This window comes from Lagopus muta, chromosome Z, assembly GCF_023343835.1.
Source record: "Lagopus muta isolate bLagMut1 chromosome Z, bLagMut1 primary, whole genome shotgun sequence".
Lineage (NCBI taxonomy): Eukaryota > Metazoa > Chordata > Aves > Galliformes > Phasianidae > Lagopus > Lagopus muta.
The window spans coordinates 34,663,925-34,688,930 of NC_064472.1; the positions used below are offsets into that span (position 1 = coordinate 34,663,925).

General features: G+C 41.4%; 2 protein-coding genes across 4 annotated transcripts in view; one reads left to right on the top strand and one right to left on the bottom strand.

Annotated features, from left to right (window-relative positions):
• FOCAD (focadhesin) overlaps positions 1-3,737 on the top strand; it is a 92,185-nt gene extending 88,448 nt beyond the window's left edge. For all 3 annotated transcript variants that reach the window (XM_048931674.1, XM_048931675.1, XM_048931676.1), the window contains 3 exons: positions 447-698; positions 1,732-1,807; positions 3,280-3,737. In XM_048931674.1, the coding sequence (XP_048787631.1) occupies positions 447-698; positions 1,732-1,807; positions 3,280-3,353 (402 nt within the window). In that variant the 3' untranslated portion in view covers positions 3,354-3,737. The remainder of the gene's footprint in view (positions 1-446; positions 699-1,731; positions 1,808-3,279) is intronic.
• A 2,236-nt stretch (positions 3,738-5,973) lies between these two features.
• Positions 5,974-21,274, bottom strand: HACD4 (3-hydroxyacyl-CoA dehydratase 4). The gene is made up of 8 exons (XM_048931693.1): positions 21,167-21,274; positions 19,723-19,865; positions 17,956-18,059; positions 16,133-16,260; positions 12,708-12,820; positions 10,112-10,218; positions 9,385-9,516; positions 5,974-8,671 (listed from the first exon to the last, which is right to left on the bottom strand). Exons 2-8 carry the CDS (start codon positions 19,794-19,796, stop codon positions 8,589-8,591), a joined length of 741 nt encoding a protein of 246 aa, XP_048787650.1. The 5' UTR covers positions 19,797-19,865; positions 21,167-21,274; the 3' UTR covers positions 5,974-8,588.
• Between the last annotated feature and the right edge of the window lie 3,732 nt (positions 21,275-25,006).

The window sequence follows — 25,006 nt, forward strand, 5'->3', positions numbered from 1 at the left end:
TACTATCATTCGTAGTTATAACTTCTGTTCAGCCATTAGTCTTCTGTCTTAGGACACCAAGGATGTTACATTTTTTGCATTGCTGCAATATTTGCCACCTTCTTTAGCACACAAGCCTGATCCTGAACGATCAGGTTACTGTAAAAATGTTATTTGCCCATTTTAATGACATGTGGGTCAGCATTAAACTAAAGGATGGCTTTAGAAGAGTGTATTTTTGCTTCTCTTTCTGCAGACATTTTAGTTTGATTTTGAGTTGAGAAGAAAAAAAAAACCTTACACTGCTTCAATCCACTGAGAATATTAAAGAACATCTTAGTTGTTACATTTTGAATCTTAGGTGTATTTTCAGCTGATTACTTTGAACAAACCCGCATTTGTTATTTCTTTTTTTCTCCTGTACTACTCATCTAATAAAGTGCACTCTTACTTTTTTTCCTCTTTAGGTTATAGATTTTCTTCTGTGGCTGTTTGCAGGTGCTGTGGTGGCCTGGGCTGACCACAGTGCACCATTACTGCTTGGCCTCAGTGCCGACTGGTCACCATGGAAGCACCAAACAGTATTAGCAGAATTGTTTGAGGATCGTGTTGGCAAGCATCCCGCTGACAAGCTTGCTATGCAGGAGACACTCACTCTTCTTCCCAGCAGCATTTCCCTTTTGCTGGCTAAAGAGCCTTGGAAAGAACAGGCACAAAGGGTAAGATTGCACACAGTGGTAAGCTTTTTCCAAGAGTCAGAAAGAACTCATTCCAAGTAGCCACCTGAAGTCTGAAGTGCCTCTGACATGTGATCTTGTTTTTCTTTATTCACACTAGATATGAATTGTCTCAAAATATTTGACTGTAGCTTCTCAAGTAAAATTAGAGTTACAAAGATATAAGGAACATTTCAAGAATCAAACTCTTGAGGGAGAATTGGCTACTGATAGCAAGTTGGTTTTGTAAACTCTAAAAGGCGGATCCACTAGAGCTGGACATCATTACATCTTTGTAATGTTTCACTTTCATTTTATTTTCTCAAGTATTTCATTAAAATAAGTGTAAACAATTATGCTTCATTTGGCAAACCTATTGCAGGTTGCTTATCATTGAGATATATGGCAATATTATGAATCCGTAGATTGATAGCTATAAACACTTATGATTGGTTCCTGCACGCCTCTGTGCCTTGAATTCCCACTCAAGTCAGAGCTCAGAACACAGATGAGGTGTGTAAGTGGGGTGTTGACATGCAAATCCATGATTAGGCTTTGGGGAAGAATTTGACACCATGTTCCAAAAATCATTCCAGTAAAGTTGAAGCATCGAGTTCTCCTGCAGGCACCATACACTGCTGGGAAAACAGTGAGAGTTCAGAAGAGGGACAAATACATTCAGAGCAATGAAGGATTTCCCTTAAAACATTCGGACAAAAGGGTTGTATTACTAAAGAAGTAAATAGGCAAGAGGAAAGGGTTTACTGTGCCTTCTTTTCTACAAAGAACTATTGCTTACATAGTAGGATGGAACAAAAGTACCAAATCCAACAGCGGAAGAAATTACACTAACGGTGAGATGCAGTTTGGTTAGTTTGGGCAGAAGCTTGATTGGCCACCACCTCTGATGAGATAACTGTTCAAATTTAGCAGCAGTGTGATGTTGCTTATCAAACTGAAAAGAATTTGTGGTGTTTAGATACAGAGACTCTTTTAATTCACGTTTTCTTTTCTTTTTTTTTATTTTAATCCTTAGTTTATTGACTGGCTTATCAATATGTTGGAAAGTCCTAAAGAAGCATTATCAAAATCTTCTACAAACCTGCTGAAAGGTGAAGTATTTTTAATTGGTTCCTTATCTTTCTGTAACTATCAATAACAGAAAAACCCAGTTATTAAAAAGAGTAAGATGAAACCATGCAATTAGCATATGTAGGAGAGCTATATTTTGTCTTTTAAGGGAACCTTCACAAGCAGAGTCCCTATCTATGACACCTCTTTAAAGACTTTTCTATCTTATCTGCTGCTTCTTGTGGTGCTCTGCTGAAGATGTAAAGAACCCGGTGGTCCCAAGGGAGACGTCCAGTCCTACAAGAGTATTCAGTCACAGATTTATCAATTGTTTTTGAAATTATTTTTTAAGATTAACATAGTATTTGTAAAGCCTCCAATTCTGGAATAGAAATCACAAAACAGCAATTATTCTGATGCATCTGAACTGTGAGGAAGGGAGAAGAGAGAGACGATGACAGCCAGAATAGTTGTCTAACTGGTGTAGTGAGTCACAGAATGGTGGAATGGGGTTATGGAAAAGAAAGATAAATATGGGAGATGCACAATATTTTGATTTACAGTAACATAATTTGACCCTACCTTGTATTACATTGGTCACTTTGAGATATAGAAGTGTGATACAATCTGTGCAAATGATTTTAAGGGGACACCATAAATACTCTCTGGTGAAGGAAGTGTGCTTTTTCTTCTTCCCATTAACACAAGGCTCTTCCTTTGAATCACTTGATTTGTTGGACCTAAACACAACTTCTTGTAAGCTGCTTATAAATTGTTAGCTTTACTAGGATAATTAGCCTTGCTTTTGAACATCTTCAACTTCTAATCACTCTCTGATAAATCTAAAGATTCCCTGACTGTCTGCTTATCTTCAGTGGACTCAAGTTTAGTATAGCAGAAACATGCTAATGGATGTTGGGAAATTTTCTGTAATCAGAAGATTCTGATACACACAGTATATTCTCAATATGCAGTGGTTGAGATGAGTCGAATCCCTCCTGGATGACTAGAACGTGAGCAGTTTGGTAACCAGATTCTGCTTAAAAGCATGATCCTGTGATTGGATTGCACTGTGAATCAGAGAACTGAGCAGAGGATATAAGACCTTGTACTTATGCTTCTGTCCTTACCAGTATCTCCTATCTCCCGCTATTCTTGGGTGCCTGGTCACTGAATTGAGGCTTCCTGCAGACGTGGTTGATACGTGGGCTGCTTCAAAGTGATGGTCTAATTAGAAAGTGATCATGAGATGTGATTTCAGTGGAGGACATGCCGTAAGGCAGGCGAAAGGTCTCGTACAGCATGACATTTCAGAGGGATGTAGAGACTAGTATATCTGGGAATAGCAGAAGTAGCATCAGAAATTGTCAGGCTAGGAAATGAAAGTCATGAAAAGAGTCAATAAAAGGGGAAGTTAATCTATACCTGTTAGTAAAATGACTAGGAAGAATATTCGCACATACTTTTCAGTCTGGACTGCACATATTAATGTGATTTTTCCTTGTCTTCACAGTTACACTTCTGGCCTTGAGATCTCTTGCAGAGTTCAAGAAGAAAGCAGTGTGGACTAAAGCTTATGGCTGGTAGCTGTATGCAACATCTTACCATGTGAAGAAAACTTTGTATTTGAAAGCATAAGTTACTTTTCAGGCATCAAGAGGACTAATTCCAAAGTTGTTTCATGTCAGAAGTTTTTTTGTTTGTTTGTTTGTATTATTATTATTATTGTTTTAATCCTCTCTCCTCTCCCAAAGACTCATATGATGAAAAAAAATGTATTGTTCACTAGTGGGGTCATTCTCCTACGGATTGTCTGGCATGATTTGAGCTGTGCTGAATCTAAACAAGAAATAGGCATCCAGCTGTTTCAATGTTTCAAGCAACACCTGGGAGCCTCAGAGGCTGGAGTGGTACGTTCCAAGCCTTGTGCAGCAAGTGGAAAAAAATAAAACATTATAAGAATTGTTTGGATGTGGCCTATTTACTGAAGTGTGTTTTAAAGACTTGAATGAGTAGCAGTTTTCAACTGATAATGCTTTTTACTAATCACATGATGTCCTTGTGCAGCAGTGGCACCGCAGGAAAGGTATGTAGGATACAGCTCCTGAAAAGGGTGTTACGCATGTCAGTTTTGCAACAGTTTTATCACGACTGTTTAAATAAGTCAGTGTCTGCTAGGACATGGGGAGCCCCCAGCTCCAGGATTACTGCAATCTTCCTGCCACTAAACATTGTTCTTGTGTCCTTTGCACAACTTTGTATATGAGAAGAGCTTTACCCCTGCAGTCTGGGGAAGAGAGGTCTCAAAGGAAGAAAGTTGTGTTTAGCAATTGTCCTCACTAAACAAAAGTTAGCTGGCAATAACTGCATGCGTACTGGACTCTAATGTCTTGCAAAGCTCTACTGCAAGGAAGCATTATGGCCCTTTATCTGGGAGCCAACCCCTCTAAAGGAATTCTCTGAATTTCAGGGCCAGTAACATTTCTGTGCAGAAGAAATTTTCCACTAATTCTTCTTTGGCATTTCCCACCTAACAGTGTGAGCTGTAAGGAACAGCCATCGGCTTTTGATGCATTGTTTCAGCAATTGGATATGTGAAAAATTACCACAGTGCTTGCTTGCATTTCTGAAGTAGTGGATGATAATGATAACTCCCTGTTCTGTAGGCCAGCAGTATGTGGAAAAGACAGTCTAAAGGTGAATGCACAGGAGGACTGAAGCCATTACGCTCTTCAAATTAACCTCTAACAAAGCCAAATATTTTATAGGCTTTAGCTGCCATCTTTAGAGTGCTATTGTAAAGTAACTTACAGTTCCACTCATCTTGAGTTTGTGTCTGCATTAACATTCTACTTCAGAAGAAAAGTGTGGCCATTTAAGGGGAATCTGTGGGAAACGCTCATGTGCTGCATTACAGTTTGCATAGTGGAACAGTACACAAGCTGCTGAATTGGAGTATATATGTATATAGTGGAAATACTCCAACATAGTATACAACTGTGTGTTAACCCACAGAACTAAACAAAAGCTAATCAGAAATACAATCCTCTGACAGGCTGAGAAGTTCACTGTTGGGTGCTTGTAGCGTATCCTCTTATGTGGTGTTCCATTTCTGTTGGGCTGCTTTTCCTGGTAACATATGCATGGCCTGTGATGGAGACAGACTGTTACTCCAGTTGTGTGGTGGTGCTGAAGAAACGAGTATTATTTTTATTACTAGGTGATCTCTTTCAAAATAGAATGCTCCTCTGGAGACAGTGACTTTCAAGGACTGAGGCGGACAAGTTAATTGCTGCTGAGGTTTAGATGTGTGACGAGGCAGCAAAGGCAGCTGGAGCTGGAGCAGCCAATAGGTTGAGTTCTTGTGATTCCAGCACAGCTGTTCTGTAGGCAAGCAAAAAGAGCATTGAACAGTGGCTTATAAAACTTAAAATGTTTCTTCAATTTTTACATACAAATCCATTTTCACATTTCATATATATATTTATGAATTTAGTCTCACAGGAAGTTGTATAAAGACAGATTTTTTTTAAATGTAAGACAAATGTAGATATGCTTCTGTTCCTGAAGTGAATGTTTATGTATCACTTTGTAGCGACATTCTTTCACCCCTGTGTATAGAGATGGCTCTTTGTTGTCTTCATATAGTTATGTAAGAAAAGTGCTTATTTTGTTCAAGGGTTTTCTTTCCCGGATGTGGAAAGAAGCCAGGCAGTATTTGAGGCACTTTTTTTTTTGCCTGCCCAGTCCTGACCTTTCCAGAAATTACATAAGGTGGAGTTGAAGTTACAGTGTCCTACTGTGATCATACATCGAGGGCTTTCTTCCCTAAATCCCCCTCTCGTCTGCCCCAACTTACCTGTGTACCAGGAATGGAGGAAGTTTCCTGTAAGTAGCTTTATATGCTGGAGTTCCTTCTCACAGTGATTTCAAAGAATTGTTCTAAATTCCAGCCTTTTAGCCAGCTTTTAGAATCAGTGCAATGGAAGCAGAATATGTATTTTTGTATTAAAACAAGCAAACATGAATATCTTTGCTGGGTTTGAGCAGGCTGGTTGCTGGATGCTTACCCAGCCTCCTAACCAGAACAGGAAGAAAATCTCAGAGGTGGGCTGAGTTGAAGGCAGGGAAATTCACCATTTACCATCATGAGCAAAACAAACTTGAGTCAGGGGAAGATCAGTTTATTGCCAAATAAGCATGGTGTGGTTATAAACAAATACAAAAACATTCCCTCCTACATGCTCAACTTCAATTCTTAATTCCTGTCAAGGGGGATGGGAAAACAGGCATTGTGATAACACTTTGTCTTTTCTGCTGCTTTCTTCTCATACTGCACCCTGCCCTCGTGTGGGATCCCTCCTTCAGCATCTGCACTGGTGCAGGCCCTGCTCATGGGCTGTAGTATTTCAAGAGCTGGTCCAGCATATGTCTTCACTGTGGAGTAGAGGCCATCTGGAAAAGGCTGCTCCAGCATTTCCATGGCTTCTTCAGTGAGTCCACATCCACAGCTGCCGTCCTTCATTGCTGCACTCGGAGCTCTGCTCTGTGCCTGGAGCACCTCCTGCTGCACTGTCCTTGGCACCCACAGGGCTGCTGCTCACACATTTTTGCTCCTCTCCCTCACAGCTAGTGTGCAGTGTTTCCAACATTTTCTCAGATAACGTTTCCGCAGAAGCACTACTCACAGTGTTAATAGGTTCACTGGTGTCCTATGGTAGCTGTTTTGGAGTCGTCTCATACCAGCCCCCTGGCCACGTCACAGCTGTGGGCCTCTTCTCACAGAAGCCAACCACGCACCTTCCTTTGTGCAGCATAAACCCAATATAAGATGTCATGTTTCCTCCTACAGGGTCACTGAATAGTTGGAGGGGATCTTGAAGATTCTCCAGTTCCAGCCTCCTGTTGTGAGCAGGGCTGTGTCCCACCAGCCCGGGCTGCCCCATCCAGTTTGGCCTTGAGCACCCCCAGGGACGAAGAACCCACAGCTTCTCTGGGCAGCTGTGCCAGTGCCTCACCACCCTCTTGAGTATTCTAAGAATTTCATTCTAACTAACACAAATCTATTCCCCTCTACTTTAAAGCCAGTCTCCCTTGTCCTATCCCTATCAGGCTATGTAAAGAGTCTGTCTCCTCTTGCTTATAAGCTCCCCAAGGTACCGGAAGGCTGCAATGACGTCTCCCCAGAGCCTATTCTCCAGGCTGAAAAAGCCCAGCTCCCTCAGCCTCTCTTCATAAGAGAAGTTCTTCCACCGTCTGACCACCTTCACGGCCCTCCTCTGGACCCACTCCAACAGCTCCACATCCTTCCTGTACTATTAACTCTGGTTTTAGTTCAGATGTATTCGATTGAATCACCACGAGGGGAAATGTCTGTGTTGCACTTGGCATATTACAGTGTCATGCAGTTGTGAAGTGTTCCTGTTTCAGCTCTGTCCTTTGAAGTTGCCACCGGTTTTCAGCTGATTATCCTTTTCTTTATGCAGACTGTCTGCATTTGGAGTGGTTTGGGTCAGGCAGAAGTCCAAAGTGAAAGTACCTCTGTGTCTGTAACAACAGCCAAATTACTAACTCTTGTTTGCACTGCTTTCAAAATACCCAGGCTCCCCATTAAACTACTGCATGTAGGATCCCATTGCTTAGGTGTGCATATATCCCAGTGGTCGCAACAGTCTGCAGGCACTGTCTGCCACGTATATTGAATAAAAATTACAGTAGGTCAAGACCAGTCTGCTACTTAAAACAGTTTGAACATCCTCTTAAGAGCATGGTTTAGAAAGCTGTACTAACAGCCTCTTTGTAATGCAATAGTGTTAATTTCCCCTTTAACTCTTCCATCGTTTCCCCAAAAAGAGCCTCAGTTTTCTCCCTCAGCTCCATGAAGTAAAATGCAGGTGATAGGCAACATGGATGAAACATAAGAAACATCCCTATGCAGTTATTTCTGCAGCAAGTACAGTCTGTTTTCTCCTTTTTACAGGGTTTCCTGGGCTGCTATATGTTTGTGACTCCCAAATACAAAAGACTGTGCTCTGGTTGCTTCCTTACAAGTAGTCCAATAGAAGTAAAAGAGGCACTGGACTGAAGTAAAACTGGTAGAATTTTGCACGAGGTTTTTTGATGGTCGTTACCTTCACACTATCAACTCACACTTCTAATGTGTTTGCTGTTCTGCATGGAAGAAAAATCACATCAATGATAAAGGTTCTCCCAGCACAGTGATACGTAGTACCCGGGTACCTGATCATTTGCCCTCACGGTTTACTTTGCTGGAATCTCTTTGGCAGAATGGGCCAGAAGGTCAGGGGTCTTTTGTGAATGTCTGAGGCAATCAGCACATGAATCTCATAGGATGCAAAGCTTCCAGCTTCAGCTCTTTGAGAAATTATAGCCAATTTATATATAGGAGGCACATACATGTTTGTTTAATATAATACATGAAGTGGTGGTGTTGTTACAGAATACCTGATGATGATAAGGCAAGAATTAACACCAAAATAAGGGCTGTTAGTGTAACTGTGGTGAAGGCACTCTTCTACATTTTTTTTTCTGAGTGAGCCCTGAGTCCTCTTTTATTAGAAAAATACTCATTTTTAAAAATCCTGATATTTGACGTCAAAACTTTCAAAAGTAACAAGTTATTGCAAGCTGGTCCATTTTTGAGGAGCACTAGAGATGTTTCTTTTCTGAAGATTCAACACAGCTGGATAATGTGCACGCAAACAGGAGTTATGCATGGAAAATCTTTGTCTCTTCTTCTCTGCCTATGACACGTAGTAGCCCTCTAGGAATATATTTCATATTTCAGAAGGAAGTATCAGCTTAGTTTCTTTTCTTTTTGGAGTTGCCTGTCTCTAGGTGAGCCTTCCTTTCTGAGAAGAGGTTCCGGATGATGAAGCACATACCTGAATTAAAACACAAAATGGTGTAAGAACAAGGGAAGGTAGTCCCAAGCACCCTCAGTTCATGTAGGAGAAATAATACAAGCCTTTGTATGGCAACTCTGAACGGTCCCTTTCATGAACGTAAAAACTGAATACTACATTACAATGATGAGATTCTTCCAATTAGCCTTAAAGCCAATAACAGAACAAAGGCTTAGCCGCAAGGTTAGTTGTAGTCCACATGTTTACAACAGCATATTGTTGTGAAGGAGAAAAAGCTCAGATTATATGCAATTTTTGGCTTTTTTTAAATCCCTCTGACGAATAAATAGGCCACACAAGTCTTAATATAGATGTGAGTCTTCATACCAACTGAGAGTAATGAGTGAGGAAGCATAGCACAGAATATGGCCAAATAGGACCTGATTAAAAAGAAAACTTCTAAAGTCTGTATAAGGCCAAGATAATTTAAGAACTTTATATATGTATTAAAAAATATATATATATTATCTCTCCAACACACACACATTTCTTGCAAAATCAATTATTTGTGTATGAAAAACATCTGAATTCAAATCAGCTGCACTTGAGCCATCCTGCAGTACTGTCCACGAGGTACTGCAAAGAAAGTTACAGTTTGTGAAAGGAGCTACGCTGATCTGATTGCAATTTTTAGTTGTCAAGGGCACTACAGCTGTGTTGAGACCTGGCATTCTGAAGGATGAGATACTTACCTGTAAACAGCACCAGCAGGTACATTTTCAGAACATAGGGGAAGTAGACTGAGAAGGCAAATGGAAATGGCAGCTTGATGGAGTATGTGCCAAAGGATTCAAAATAAGGTAGTGATACACAGATCGTAAATGCTGCAAAATAACATGGTAAGCCTTTGGTCAAAGGAAGTAGAAGATCATAGTAAAAAAGCTTCATAGGGCACAGATAGCCACGCTGTATGCTGAACTTGCCATGTCATTTATATGCACAGTTACACATTTTCTCCACAAGTTCAGTTTTGTAGGCCTGAGGTATTACTTTCTATAAACACAAGAATTAGGAGATTTTACTGTTCATAAAAAATTCTGCCACTGCTGCAGTTGTGCTGCTGCCCATATGATCTTGGTGGGCACGTTTCCCAGTGCAAGCGTGATAAGTGGCTAAGCATGGCTAAGCTGACAGTGTCAGCCTCAGTGGGGAAAAAAGCAGCACTGTTATTTTTAGGCTAATGCAGTCAGTCTGGAATCTGTGTGTTTTACCATACTCTTAAAAAACAGAGAACTCCTAAAAAGAAAGAAGTCACAGAAAAGACAAGTGACACAAAGGTTAATTAGACTGTACAGAAACATTTATGTCTGCTTTGGCAACACAGAAATGTCTTAGTAACACAAATAACAATTGAACAGATTAAATTTTATTGGAGAAGATAAATGAATCTGTGGTTGGTCCCCCATCCCATCTCCTTACCTTTAGCCAGAACTGAAAGCGGGTAGAGCAGGATGCACAGTGAGAAGTTCAGCCATGTCAGTGGTAAGTAGTGTATGTCCATCCTTGCCAACATGTTGTAAGTGTACCTACAGCAAGAGGAAGAGGAGGTGATCTCAGATGGAATAAGCGTGTCTTTAAAGAAGCATTACTGAAAAATCTGAGGGGGTTGCAGAAGAGTGTAGAAGTATGCATCTGAGAATCTTCCAGAGCGTAACTTTAGAAATTTTGTTCAGACTCTCATTCAGGTTGAAAAATGGATAGTTCACAGTTTTCACAAGTGTTATTTGCAGTGCTAACCTGGAGCAGGCAGACAGCAAGACAGCTCTCCAGCCCAAAGTGCATGATTCCAACTCAGTGCATCAGACAGCAGATTTCAGATGGGCACATTACAAGGGAGGGGCAGGTGCAGCATGACTGCTGGTTGGTTAAGAAAATGCTTATGTATGTCCACTAGAATAGTTACAGCACTGCTAGAGACTGAACAGCCAGCCACACACAGGTATTCACTCTTCTGTAGTATGGCTGTCCCCCCTCTAGGCCTCAGAAGGGATCATTGGTACCAAAAAAAAAAAAAGTAGTAGCACTCCAGTCTACTGCAGCATTTTGTTCTTAGTGTGGCTGCTGATGCTGATGCCTCCCACGAGGAGACCTGAACGCCTAGGACCTCAGTGTCCAAAAGTGAGCTAAAGATAGCAAGCTTCTGTGACCTATAACTAACAAATGGCTTTCTGGACAGTGCAGAAGCTTGTCCATTCATATTTCTGGTCATCTGAAAGGCTCTTTGCCCTGTGGTAATTCTAGAGATATCTAAAAAAAGGTAAACCACTGTAAGCCAGAACTGCTTCTGACAGATAAAGCCAGCATTAAACAAACCTCATACTTCTTCTACTAATTAACTAAACTAATTTTGTATAATTCCTGGACTGTAGGAGACTGGAAGGCTAGAAATGTTATCAGTTTCTCTCAAGCTTACCCTCTACAACTTCTCTCTTTTTAAAATTAGTGTTTCTAAGGCTTAACCTCAATCCAGTGGAAAAAGGAGACAGCAACTCCCCCTCTATATACCTCTCTGGACTGTCTATGACATAAGCAAGAAAGCTCAGACATGGAAAACTTTGCAGTATTTGCCATCAGTGTATCACTAGCCCTAATGCACAGGGATTTATGTCCCTAAAGAACTATGTGCTAGTGTTTGGTAATACTTCAAGACTCATATGCTGAGGGATGGAATAATGTCTAATGCTCCTCTGAACTGCTAGACCACAGCACAGGTGCTGTAAAGTAAACCAGTTAAGATGTCTGAGTCAGCAGGAGTTACTTTATGCATTCACGTTTTAATTGTATACTTGCTGCTTCCAACCACTACATCCTACCTACCTATTAAAGAGCCACTGTTACTGACATGAAGTTGGATTCTGTTTGTCAACAATAATGTAAAATCATCATGTATTTACAGAACTATCATGCATCAACAGGACTGTATAGCCAATATTATTTACACTTTTGACCTCTCCCTGGCTGTGCAGAATGTTTTCATTTGAAATTAAGTTCTACTCTGTCAGCTTTACTAAATTCAAAAATAAATGGAGTGATGATCCAAACAAGACAAGTGGTTTATTAACCCGTGTGGTACAAACAGATTTTAATTCAGCTTCAGACTTTCTTATCAATCCTACCAGCCAGATTCCTTTTCCAGGTCTCTTGTAATAAGCATTTCTTCTGTTGCTTAAATACGTACTCCCCAGTCAGTCCTCAAAACAGTGTATTCAAAATAGCAGAGGACTATTTTAGATGGATAGGCAGTGTGTAACCCATAAAGAAATCAGCTCCTGTTGGGAGGTTATCATGAGGGCTTTGCCTTGTTTGAACGCTTGACTCCATCTGCTCTCCTTGCTGTAAGTCTACCAACTGAGGCTCACAGAGGCTTAAGTAACATTTGAAAAATGTTACTGACTGCAGATATCAAAGCAAAAATCAGCAAGATGGAATTTGCACTGTTATATTCCACCACGGTCACCACACAGATCTTCTGAGATATAAATCCTAAACTGTGTTGTGTCCTTTTTGTCTCTTCTGAGTTCTTCCTATGTGTCTAACTACACCAAAATTCTTGCTCTCTGCAGCAGGAGCTCCTTGGCTTTCCATATAAAGCACAGTGCAATTAAATGCAGAATAACTTTTCAATCTCAAGAATAAGTTCCGCAGGTGCTGCCTTGCTGTGCCAACTGTCTTTGGATCAACATGACATATTAAAACAAATAGCTGTGCTTTTAAATACTAAAACAATGGGATTGTAAATCACACTGGGAAACTGCCACTCCTCTGTACATTGCTAGGATTTTCTTCATTCTTTTTGTTAATAAAGTCCAATCCTTTGAACCAGAAATGTTAATGCAGTGATTTGCTTCTGTAAATTACTCTGTCTCCCAGATATGCCAATTATTATGAAAATTAGTAAGCAGCTTATCAAGTCTAAGCTTTTATTTAAAATTGAAAAAAACTTTTTTCTGTCAATTTCAATATAGTAAGAAGAACAAACCACTTTCCCTTCACAGTTCCACCACTGACTTCTTACCTGACCACATCTAATAAATTCCAAAGGAAAAATAAAACACACACAATGTATTTCCCTTGAACTTCTTCCTGGCTGTTGATCACGACAAACAACACAATTATTCTCTCAGTGATCTGAAAGGAAAAAAAAGAACTGTGAACTCAGGCTAGCATGTTCAATAACTCTCGTTTCTATGCTGTTTTAGCAAAACAGTATGCTAGACAGCAGTAATGTCACATTCCCAGCTCTGCTTTTCATAGCTTGGAGATCTGAATCTTGAAGGATCTCTCTCATGGGAGATTTGCAAAAATTAGGAAGAAAAGTTAAATTACTTGGTTTTCTTCCTTTCTTATTCCTGGATAGAAGAAATGGCTTTTACCTCATCATTTATATCGATTGTGGCCATAACATTTATGTCATATCACCATTTTCCTAATGGCTGACCCTTAGATGATCCAAAAGGTATTCCTTTACAAATGAAAAGATAGAATAAAAAAATATTTAAAAAAATAGATTGAACAGGCAGTGCTCCAGCTTAAAATGTACTGTAGCAATATTACAGCTCAATATATAATAATTTAAAAATAAGTGTGGGTTATTTTTTTTTCAAGTAGAAGAAGTGGAATATTGAATGGGATTGTGGGCTGCGGAGAATAAATAGAACAGAAACTGAGTTAAAAGGGTTTTGGTGAAGAATGGTAACGGAGGACAGTGCTGGTCCTGGAGGCAGTTTGTTACAGACCCTAAAATCAGACTGCGCTGTGGAGAGAGAATTCTGCAATTCTGTTAGCATGAAAGATACTTCAAGGAATTGCCACAAGGAAGTGTGTCACCTGGAAACAAAAGCTTTATCACAGTAATGAAAAGTTCAACATATCTTTCTCTGTGAGAACTGAAGCAAGGAGAAGGACACAGTGCTACCTGAGAAAGAGGCACTTCCAGGAAATGTCACTCGGTGTGATCCTAGGCACACATATCTGGAATTGTGTAAATACACGTGTGCACGCATTCATGAATGTATATACCTAGGTTTACAGACATATACAAACTGCTAAGATGCAGTTCACTTGTATAGATCATCTGTCTCTTGCACAAATGAAAATACATCCTTCTCTGTCACTACTCCCTTAAAAAAAAAAAAAAAAAGTAGCAAAACCAGAAGTCCAATGTTTTCATGTTCAGAAAAGGGAAGTATGTGCTAACACATCACAAAGCGTAAGTAAAACGGTTTCATTTTTAATTCCTTCTTGATCTTTGTGTTAAACTGGAGTTTCCTTCCTGTCCCAGCACTGGTCTCTCACAGGATACAGTGAGTGCCATAGAAGAGGGTAAATTTCCAGAAGGCAGCCTGGGCATTTAAATAAGTAAGTGAAACAGAACAGATCAGACTAGCTGAGGCTTGCGCAGGAGCAGACTGCACATTCATTTCCATTTACTAATAACAGTGACTATGCAATATCATTAGCACCTGAGAAACAGCAGTCTTTCCCTACATCTCTTGCTGAAGTGTCAGTGCCATCTGTTTTTACTCCCTGAACAGAAGAATATTAAATTTCACTGCTTTGGCAACTGCAATGACACGTGATACCCTGTCTCCTGGCCTCTTCTCAGTCACCCAGTCTGCAAATGCCATGAGGGACATTCATTTGCACCAGCTTTGTGCCCCTCCCTCCACTTCTCTTTCCCAAGAGCACCCATTACATGAGAACTGTCCTTCTGTTGCAGTGTGGCTTGGCCTTGACCTACCTAATTCTTCTCACAATTCTGACAGTCTGAAACTGTCCCTCAGTGAGGCTGTCCCAAATTGGTTTTCCTGAAAACACCCAAGCTTGCTTTTGCACTGTCTGTAATGTGTATCTCAACATGTACCCTGCAAATTCTTCATTCAAACTCCACTAAAAGCTTATTTCTGCAATAGAGTCAGCAGAAAAATCAGCTGTCACAGGGGTGCATTTGCAGCTGGTTTTATTGAAGGTGATTTACCTCCGTCCATTTGCTCCCACAGCACTGCCATTACCACCTGTTCTCATCTCTGAGACTAACTTAACTGTGGATGTGCATAAACATGCACCCCCAGGGATGCATCTAAGGATGTTGTTTACTTACAGTCAGAAAAAGCAGTGGAAAAAAAGAACTGCTACAACCACTACCAAATTATTGCAGCCTTACAGTGCACTATTGGCAGTAGCCCAGCAGGCTGTGGTAAGATAAGCCTCCCTACCATTTTTTTCCAGTGCATTATGGAAAATATGTCCCAAGATGCAGAGGAAGGCATGGCAAAGCACAAAGGATTAATGTAAGCACACAGATGCTTAAGCTGTACCGTCACAACAAAAACAGACCAACGCAAATGAAAACAGAGCCTGTATTCAGAAGTCTGTGCACCTTATCTGGATAGCATGAAAGTGATGCTAACATCAAGATAAGACAGTTTTTTTGATGGGGAAACAGCCAAGTAAAGATCCACATCTATCTTTACCATAGGGCAAATGCTGAGAGTCACAGTGCCAAATCCTTCTCTGACTCACCCTGTTAATGCTGCCCTGGATAATACTGCACTAATTGCAGTACACAAGAAAGATCACTGTTTTCTTGCTTACAGTTCACATCTGCTGTCTTCTGTGCTGGTTCACAGAAGTGCATGTGCCGGCTTCCCTGATCTCTGCTTCCGTAGGGATGGGTGTGAAAAGAACAGACCATGTCAGGGTTGGGGAGTGTGTAAACTCTCCAAAGGAAGACCTCACTCTAATGCCAGGCAGGCTTACCGGACTGCTCTTGTCTCCAAGAAATGACATGAGATTTGTTAAAGGATTATATATATATATGAGATTGGGTGCTTTTCAAAAAATAAAATAAAATAAAATAAAATAAAAATCCTGATTAGTGTACGAATGTATGGATTTAAGCAGGGAGAAAAAGCAGTTAATTGTTTTTGGCAGATTTGATACCATACTGCATGAGCAGCATGAAGAACAGAGATCTCTACTGTCAGTCCATCTCTAATGGAGATTTTAAAAGAGGAACATGTTCACCCTTGTAATATGTCACTTGGCAAAAATGGACTATTTAGAAAACTAAAAACACAACTAACTTACTCTTAGTCTTCTACCTTCTGACTGCAGAGAGCTACACTAGTTTCACCATTATTCAAATGTTAAAGATTAGAAAGGTTTGAAGGTAAATTCAAGTCAACAGTTTTACTTTTTCTGATGCATTAAAAAAAAAATTTCCAAAACCTAGTTGAACTCCCAGCAGAAAGCAAGACCACAGTATAAAAAACACCAGCAAACCACAGAATTACAGGGGCTGGAAGGGACCTCAAGATATCATAATGCTCAACCCCCCTGCTAAACCACAATAGATCGCACAGGTAGGCATCCAGACCTTTCAGAGTAGCATGGCTAGTTCAGAATTACATAAGTTGTAGAATACAGCTAAGGACATACCTGCAAAAACCTGGGGAAGAGACGGCTTTTATCAATGCCAATGAGGATGTGTAGGATCTCCAGTATAGACAACAACTGACAAAGGCGCATCACAAGACCTATGGAGTAAAACGTGTCGGCCAATGAATCTACAGGAAAAATAAAGAAGAAAATTGGAATTGGTTACAAAGCAAAAGTCCAGACCAACTGCTGAGTTTGATTCTGCCTGTTGCACCTGGAAATGACAAGAAATAGAATTCATATGGTACCAAAATTTCAGGTAGCAGAAGCAGAGATTTAGGGAGGGAAAAAGGCAGCCTGCTGTGTCTGCAGATTATAGAATCACAGAATCACAAGGTTGGAAAGGATCTACAAGATCATCTAGTCCAACTGTCCTCCCATCACCAATGCTACCACAAGCACTACACCATATCTTGTAGCTCCTCATCCAGACGCCTCTTGAACACTGCCAGGGACAACGGCGACTCCACCACCTCCCTGGGCAGCCATTCCAGTGCCTGACCACTCTCTGAGAGAAAAAGTTCTTCCTCATGTCTAACCTAAACCTCCTCTGGCACAACTTGTGGCCATTTCCTCAGGTCCTGTTTGTTGCCTGGGAGAAGAGGCCAAATCCCTCTTCACCACAACCTCCCTTCAGGAAGTTGTAGAGTGCAGTGAGGTCTCCCCTGAGCCTCCTCTTCTCCAGACTGAACAATCCCAGCTCCCTCAGCTGCTCCTCATAAGACTTGTGCTCCAGACCCCTCACCAGTTTCGTTGCCCTTCTCTGGACACGCTCCAGGACCTCAACATCTTTCCTGTAGTGAGGAGCCCAAAACTGAACACAGTACTCGAGGTGCGGCCTCACCAGTGCTGAGTAGAGGTGGATGATCACCTCCCTGCTCCTGCTGGCCACACTATTTCTAATGCAGGCCAGGATGCTGTTGGCCCTCTTGGCCACCTGGGCACACTGTTGGCTCATGTTCAGCCGAGCATCAACCAACACCCCCAGGTCCCTTTCCTCTTCACAGTCATCCAGCCACTCAGCCCCATGCCTGTAACATGCATGGGGTTGTTGTGGCCAAAGTGCAGGACCCCGCACGTGGCCTTGTTGAACCTCATCCCATTTGTCCTAGCCCAGCGATCCAGCCTATCCAGATTCCTCTGAAGGGCCTCCCTACCCTCAGGCAGATCTCACACAGAGGCAGGAAGCAGAGAAAAGAATGGGAGTGTCTATATTTGATGCACTGGCAGACACTGCACAGGATATGTTGGTTTACAGATATCCCTTTAGGATATTTCCAAACATGAAGAAGCATAAGATATGAGGAGATGCTGAAGTTCCTGCCTGTATCTGTACCCATGATACCTCCTAAATCAGCTAGACCACAAAATATGTGTTATGTATCCCCAACTGCCACCTCTAAACTATTTTGAATTTCCAGTCATTTGTTTTCTATTTCTGTGCATTAACTTCAGACAACTGAAACTGAAAGAGAAATATGCTGTGAAGTTTTGGGAGATGCAAAGTTGTGTGCAGTAATTACAAACATCTTCCCTCCCAGTGGCTTCAATAGGACTGATACCATAATGACTTGACGTACTCCCATGTAGGTCTGCATCTAAATCTAAATGTTGCTGGCACAGTACTGAATATTAAAAAGCTCAATTTTTGCTGCAGTATACAAGTAAATTGTTCATCCTTTTTAATGAAAAGAAGCAATGTTTTTCTTAATTAAAATTACAACCCATGGTATTGGACAGAGCTATGTATGTCTACATTTTGTTAAGTTTCTCTACACCACTGCCTCCTAAAATGTTTAAGGGAAACACAGAACGAAACCTACCTTTTCCAAACGACATGTACCTGATGATCATATTTGTAAATATCCAGGAATGCCCACAGAATTGCATCAGGTCATACACAAAGAGGTAGGTCTTCACGATAAAGCTGTGGAGGTGAAAATGTTAAAGCAAACTGTATTATTTAAATACAACTCCAAAAATAATGCCTTCCACTGAATTCCATGGAAATTACAACAGATGCAAAGAGCACAATAACGCTATTTGATGGAGCAAATTCTCAGCTGTGTCATTCTGCACACTTTCAAGTTACATTTAATAAATTGAATCGTCTGTTGAAGCCAACAGATTTTTATAGCTATTCTGATTTTAATAAATAATCATAGAATCACGGAACGTCAGGGATTGGAAGGGATCTTGAAAGATCACCTACTCCAAATAATCTGATTGCAGAATGCTATAGGTTCTGGAGATATTTAATTTCAATTCCCATAAATACATTTTCTTATCACTTATTCTGTAGAGGATGATCGTCTGTCCTCCAGCTACAGAAAGGGCTATCTTTTTTGAAAATGAATGTATTAATTTTTTTATAAGAGTTCATCTAACTAATTGATTCTCTGTCCCAGTAATTACAAAGATCTCTTGCCCTTTGTTCCCATGTGTTTGTGTTATTGTGAAATGTCTGCCACCAAACCTTTTTTCCTTTATGTCCACACATAAGCAAAGTGAATTTCTGTGCTTTGGAATATATGAACATTATAAATGAATATAATTCATTCCCAACATTGTAGTAAGGTTACTACAATAATAAGTTAGCAAGATAATGAATAGCAATCACAATAAATAATAAGAATATGGATGGTTGTGCTGTTTGGTTGGTGGTTTGTTGTTGTTGTTTTTTTGCAAACTGACTTAGGTAATCTGACTTAGATTTTTAATCGAAGTATGTCCTACGGTTATCATAGTAAATGCCTTTCTTCCTCTCTTCCTGATACACAGAATGGCTGTTATTCCAATAATTACTTCTACAAGCACAAAAGGATTTGTTGGCACAGTTTGCCTCCAAAGATACATCAGTGCACATTGATACTATCAAAGTAGGACACTTGAAGACAAGACAAGAGACAATCCGTAAACTTTTATTTTGGGAAAACTATGATACAGCTGAATTAGACTGAAATCCAGTAAGACCAAATGACCTAAAATTCCACCTGCTTTCTTGCTGGATGGCACATTTCTTTCTTCTTAAGGTAAAAAAGAAACAACCACCCAGCCAAAAAAACCACAAACAAGTGGGACACTGTACATGGCAAAAAGATTAAAAAAATATTGTTGGGATTTATTGCCTTATTACTCCAGCCTGTAATGTAGGAAAGCTATAGGAATCATCATAAAAATCCTAAGGCTTTCCAGACAGTGCCTCCGCCACTCTGTTTGGCCCCATACTGCCATGTGAGCTTTGCATTGAGTACACGGTCTCTCTCTTCTGGAGAAGAGCTTATCACATCTGCTAAATCTATCTCTTTTCCTCAGAATATGTCTTTCAGTGGCTTTTACTTTCTGAATTCTTCCTCCATCCACTGGCTAGATGTTATCGTATTAGCAATTCTTGAACAGCCTAATCTTAGCTAAGCAGAGTGTAACCAAGGTGTTTGTAACTGCAGCTTCATGCTAGCATTTAGTCGTTATGGCACCCATTCTATGTTAAACTCATGATCTTTTAAATGTACATGCTGTTGTTATAGAGAGCCCCATTATTGCCCATGAAGCATAGAGATGTGTGGGCAGGCACTGTGGAATTTTGTTACCTGGAAGATCGATCTCTCATGTGTTGGTGTTCTTTGAGTGAAGGAGTGCTCCTGATCTCAAAATGGGGTTTCATCCCACTGTGTTAATGCTTACACAAAAGGTACCAAGACCAAAGAGATGACTTCGGCAGATGCAAATAAATCTGCAAAGTATAAAAGGTGGTGTCAGTGCAATCACATGAAATGGAAATGCAGTTGTTCCCTATAATCTTCCTCATCTCCAGGGTGTTAAGGCCAGACCCTTCTCCTAGGTAGTCAGGAGCAGATTGAAGTTAACCCATCTCCCTGTTCTGTCAGTTTTGTGTCACAAGAGAAAGTTCATCGACATTCTTCTGTTTGACTGGCCACTGGCAGACGAGATGGGCTTTAATTAGATTCCCTTCTCTGCTCAACTCACAGCAGGCAACACTCCACATTCACCTCACATAGCCCGTGGCTGCAGCACCCTAGCAGGAAAAGCATAGACCAGCAAGTCCAGCAACTTCCTGTGGACAGCAGTTCAGTTTAGGCTCACTGACTGATCTTGCCAATCTCATTCTGTCTCCTCAATGCCTGGTTTGAAAAATGGAGTTTCTGCTGCCTCTGTTGTCTGTAGTGTGGTGCACTTCAGTGCTTCCGGAGTGCTTTTAATGTTTCTCAGACTGAAAGCATTGCACATCACAGTGCTCTGGTAACAGGTGAAAGAAAAAGACGTGGGACTTGCAGTAAAGAGATACAGAAGGTCAATATGCTGTCTGTTGTTTGGGTTTTCAATTCCACATTACCTACTGTGGCTGATTTTATAACACATACACTGAAATGCTAGCAACCAACACTGCCTTGCATAGTGGCAGTGCTCACCTTACTCTCTCTGGCTCTGAGCTGGAAACCTAGAACCCTTAGATGAAACACAGGGCCGTTCTGATCTTATACAGGCAAGATGTTCTGAAGCTTCTTTTCCTCCCTGCCGTTCAGCAGCAGAACCACGTCAGCATGGCTGGGCAAAGGGTCAGCCTGCACCTTGTTTGGTGGCTGTGCCAAATGAGGCCTCCCCCAGGGGTCCACCCTTCCCAGCCAGGGCCTACGTGGGCCGGGTGCTTCCCCGCCACGGCAGCAACTGCACTCCCAGCTGCCTTCCCTGAGCCCAGACTGGCTCGTTGCACATGACAAAGCAGCCCCTGCCCTGAAACCAGGCAGCAGTGTTACTTTAGATTTATTTAATTCTCTAGAAAAGGTCTGCTAGAAAAGCCCTTTCACTGACACGGTTTCCTTCTAAGTCACCCTGGTCTGAACTTCTGCCCCTCCCACCCTGAGGGAAGCTGCAAGTGCTGCAGCTCAGGAAGGAGAGCTGCTGAGACCCTGCAGAAAGACGTGCTTTTCTCTCACAGGCACATCCCACACTGCTTTGTTTCCCCTTCCTTTTCCTGACGAGCAGCCTAGGTCATCCCTGCACACGGGACATTACCTGTTGCGGGGGTCAGACTGCTGCAACTGCTCCTGATCTTCCTCCTTTTTTCTCTTCACAGCTGCAGCAGCTGTTTGCTGGGATATCACCCCTCCTCTTTCCTCTTCCCCCACCCACAACGTCACTCTTTTGTAGCACTAAGCAGGAACAGTACTGCACTTCCGAGAAGGGAGTTTCCAACCTCAAATGTCTCCACACTGCCAGCCATGCTCCTCACACAGCCTAGCCCACCCTACTCTCACCTGGACCAGCCTAGCCCAGCCCATCTTAACCTAACTTAGCCTACTCTACCCTACCCAAGCCTAACCTAACCTTGCCTAGCTACTTCAGCCTAGCCAAGTTTAACTTGATCTAAATCTAATTTGGTTTCTTGCCTGCACCAATAAGCTACTCCGTAAATCCCACTAACTTTGTCTTCCAAGACAGAGCAATATTTTGAGTGATCACTCAAACGCAACTTTTTTTTTTTTTTCTCTTCTTGTTAGATAATCAGTGCTACAACAACGCTAACAGGGAAGGCTGGCAGCATAGCATAAAGAGGGCACTTTACTTCAGACAGAGGAAATAATTTTCCATTTCTTGCCCAGAAGTATCTATTAATTCATGCTCCTGTGAAATATGGACACTACTGACAGGGGAAATGCGTATGTACAAGATTCCTGCTGCCCTTAAGTCTTCTGAAATCTCAATATAAATTAGATGAAAATCATCAACAATTATTATAATAATATATAAACTGCCTTCCGGCAATCAATATTTTCCCACTAGCACTCACGTTGAAGCATATCCCACCTCACAGGAGGTTTAAAATTTAGTACTGTGAAAAAGTCACCGAGGACATAACATAGTAGGATTTCATGCAAAAGTCCAAGAAGTCTGGGGGATGCTGTCCCATGCCTTGTCTGCAAGCAGTGTGGAGCAACCACCTCCATCCTGCCATGTCCCACAGAGGGAAGAAATCCCTCCCTCCATGGCAACGAGCTGATATCTCTTGGGGGGATTCTGTTTTCTCTGTTTTCCCTGGCTGTGTCTCCCCCATGGTACCTCCATGGTAGGGTCACACAGGCATGCAGAGCTTTCCTGCTGGTGTGGTACTCTCTTCTACGTTTTTTCTTGGCTAAGTATTCCTTTCTTAGGAGAAAATAATAGATCAGAATTAAACAGATGTTTAAGAAAATAAGTTAAACAGACGCTTATTGAAATGCTCTGCCTCAACAGAGCATTTTGCAAGCTTTTGCAACACAGCTCCTGCGCTGCGTGCCTCTGGGAAGTCAACTGGTGTAACTAACCCTGTCAGCAGCTGAGATCATGACCGTAATAAGATCCAGCAGCTGGCAGAGAAGCAATTTTCAAATACCAGGACAACGTGTAAAAGCAACAAAGACTCATCCAGCTTCATGATTTGCAAAATCCATTGTGAATAAGTGCCAAGTTAGTACTCCTACGGAAAACAAGAGCACCCGCAGTTCCTGATAGATGTGGTCTTCATGCCCTCCCTCAGCACCAGTGCCAGTCACCAACAGCAGAAACCGGCAGGAGGCATTTCAAGGAAAAAAGTCCCACCCCACCTGCTTGGCTTTCGTCATCTGTAACCAACCTTCTGTGTTTGCCTCCTTTCAGGATGGTCCTTCTCTACTGTAGGCAATGGGTATTTTAGAAAAAGCAGGCTTTTTCTAAAAGTCATGACTTTTCTTCACCACTGTCCTGCAGCTGGAGTGGAGCACAAGGAAGGAAAAGAGGGGCCAGAGACAGCCTTCTGGTAGCTCATACCCGATCTCCCAAAGTTACCTGGAGGACACATGACACCATTACTCTCTTTACTTGTTCCTTCCTTGGAGTCTTTCATGGGAGCAGGTGATCTGCCCTCTAGATTAACCCTGACACTCAAAACCTGCCCTACAGCTTGATAAAAATAGATTGATTTGGGTATTCACTATTTTCACTGATCTGTCAGACTATATGCTACTATCCTAAACAGAGGTAATCAGTAGAAGACTTTCAACTATGCTTTCAGCATAGGAGAAACATGCAAAACACGTTTCTGTAACTCAGCGCTATTCTTGCAAGGGCTCTCATCAGGCCTCCTGACTCCTTAGCAATCACTTTTCAGCAGACGGGTTTTGCAGAGGGAGGCAACGAAAGGATCAACTGAGTATCAAAGACCTACCCAGCTCTGCAGTGAGTCATGAGTCTCTGTGCTCCAGCTCACTGCCCCCCAGTTTTAGTGGGATGAGACCAGCAGACCCGTCAAATCATCAGGAAGAATTAATGCTCAGGGAAATTCCCTTTTTTTGGCTTTAGCTATTACTAAGTCACTTACTACAGAAGCTGTGTAATAGTTTTCAACACTTTCAGGAGACTGTTGCCCTGCTATGGGGAACTCAGAAGGAATGGGAAATGTACTGGTGACCAAATCCTTTCTGAATACAGTCAATAGCTGTGACAGGCTTTGAACCTTGCCCAAAGGCAAACAGCATGAGTTCAGCAGCAGAAATGTTTTAGTTTTAACTATTAAAAATTATAATCCCAAGTAAAGATCTACAACAGCCAATATGAGCTCTACACAAAAAGTGAAGACCAGAACTGAATCCATCTCTAAGTCGAGGAGATCTGAACAGAAAGCATATTAATTTCTTAATGAAAGAACAGCACTTTCATAAATATTCAAAGCAAAACAGGGTTGGGTGGGTTTTGTTTGTTTGTCTTTTTGGGGGGGTTGTTTATGAGGTTTTTGTTGTTGTTTTTGTTGTTGTTGTTTTTGTTGTTGTAGAAGAAAAACTTTCATTTATTTAAATATGTTTGTCAAGATATTTCCTTTCTAGGAAAATTAGCTGTACTCAGTCCTCCAGCTAAGTCCAGAGGAAGCTGTAAAGGCTCTGGCCTGCCAAGATAAGAAACCTGGGGAATACAACATTCAGTAAAAGCTAAAGTGAGTAGGCATCGTAGTAACTGGTGTGAAGGGGACAGATGCACTGCTTGGAATCTTATTATTTCTTCTTCTTAGTGTGGGTTTTGACTTGGCAAATGCTGTTCTAAAGTTATTTTGCGGAGATAAACATTAATGGCTTTTCTGCATACTGCCGTATTTTCAAAAATCAGATGAGGAATTGTTACTTGGATTGGGTCTCAGGCTGTTATTTGCTCAGAATTTTGAATTATTCATCACTGAAGTTAACATCTGGTTTCAGAACCCCAATCAGAAAGAGTCTGAGTGAAAGAAGGCTGGTTCTGGAGAATCAATTCACCCTGCTGTCTCTTGCTAGGAGACATGAGGAAGGACATGCATTTCCCTGCGCTCATCTACTCATGAAGTACCATTGCTTCAAAACTAGCACTCCTTCAGTGAAATTAAAACAGAGGACACAGAGGTTCATGTGTGCTAGGTTTTGGCTTTAGTATCATACAGAGAGAAGAGGCATTCACCCAGGATGCAACTGATGAGGAAGCTAAATTTGTTTGGAAACAAGGTAGGCTCAGCTGCGAGTTGGCGCAGAAGGGAGGGGTCCCACTGCAGCACCATAGTTGCCCTCCAGTTTGTAGAGGTGGCTTCAGCCCTAGAGTGGCTGCAGGCTAAGAAGGCATTGTCTTTGCTCTCCCTGTCAGAGTTTGCTCCTATGGGAACTCTGTGTTGAAAAGAAATGCTGTGCCTTACCAAGATTTCTTGATATAAATATGGAAAACGCTGGTATAAATGACTCACCTTTCCTACATTTATAATATTGGATTATTTTGTATATAAAACCACAGTCACCATATTGGGAAGTATCAAGTTCTTACTTTTTCACCTTTTATGCAATGCACAAATTTTCTAAAGGAAAGTTACTTTCCCCATGAGCAGCT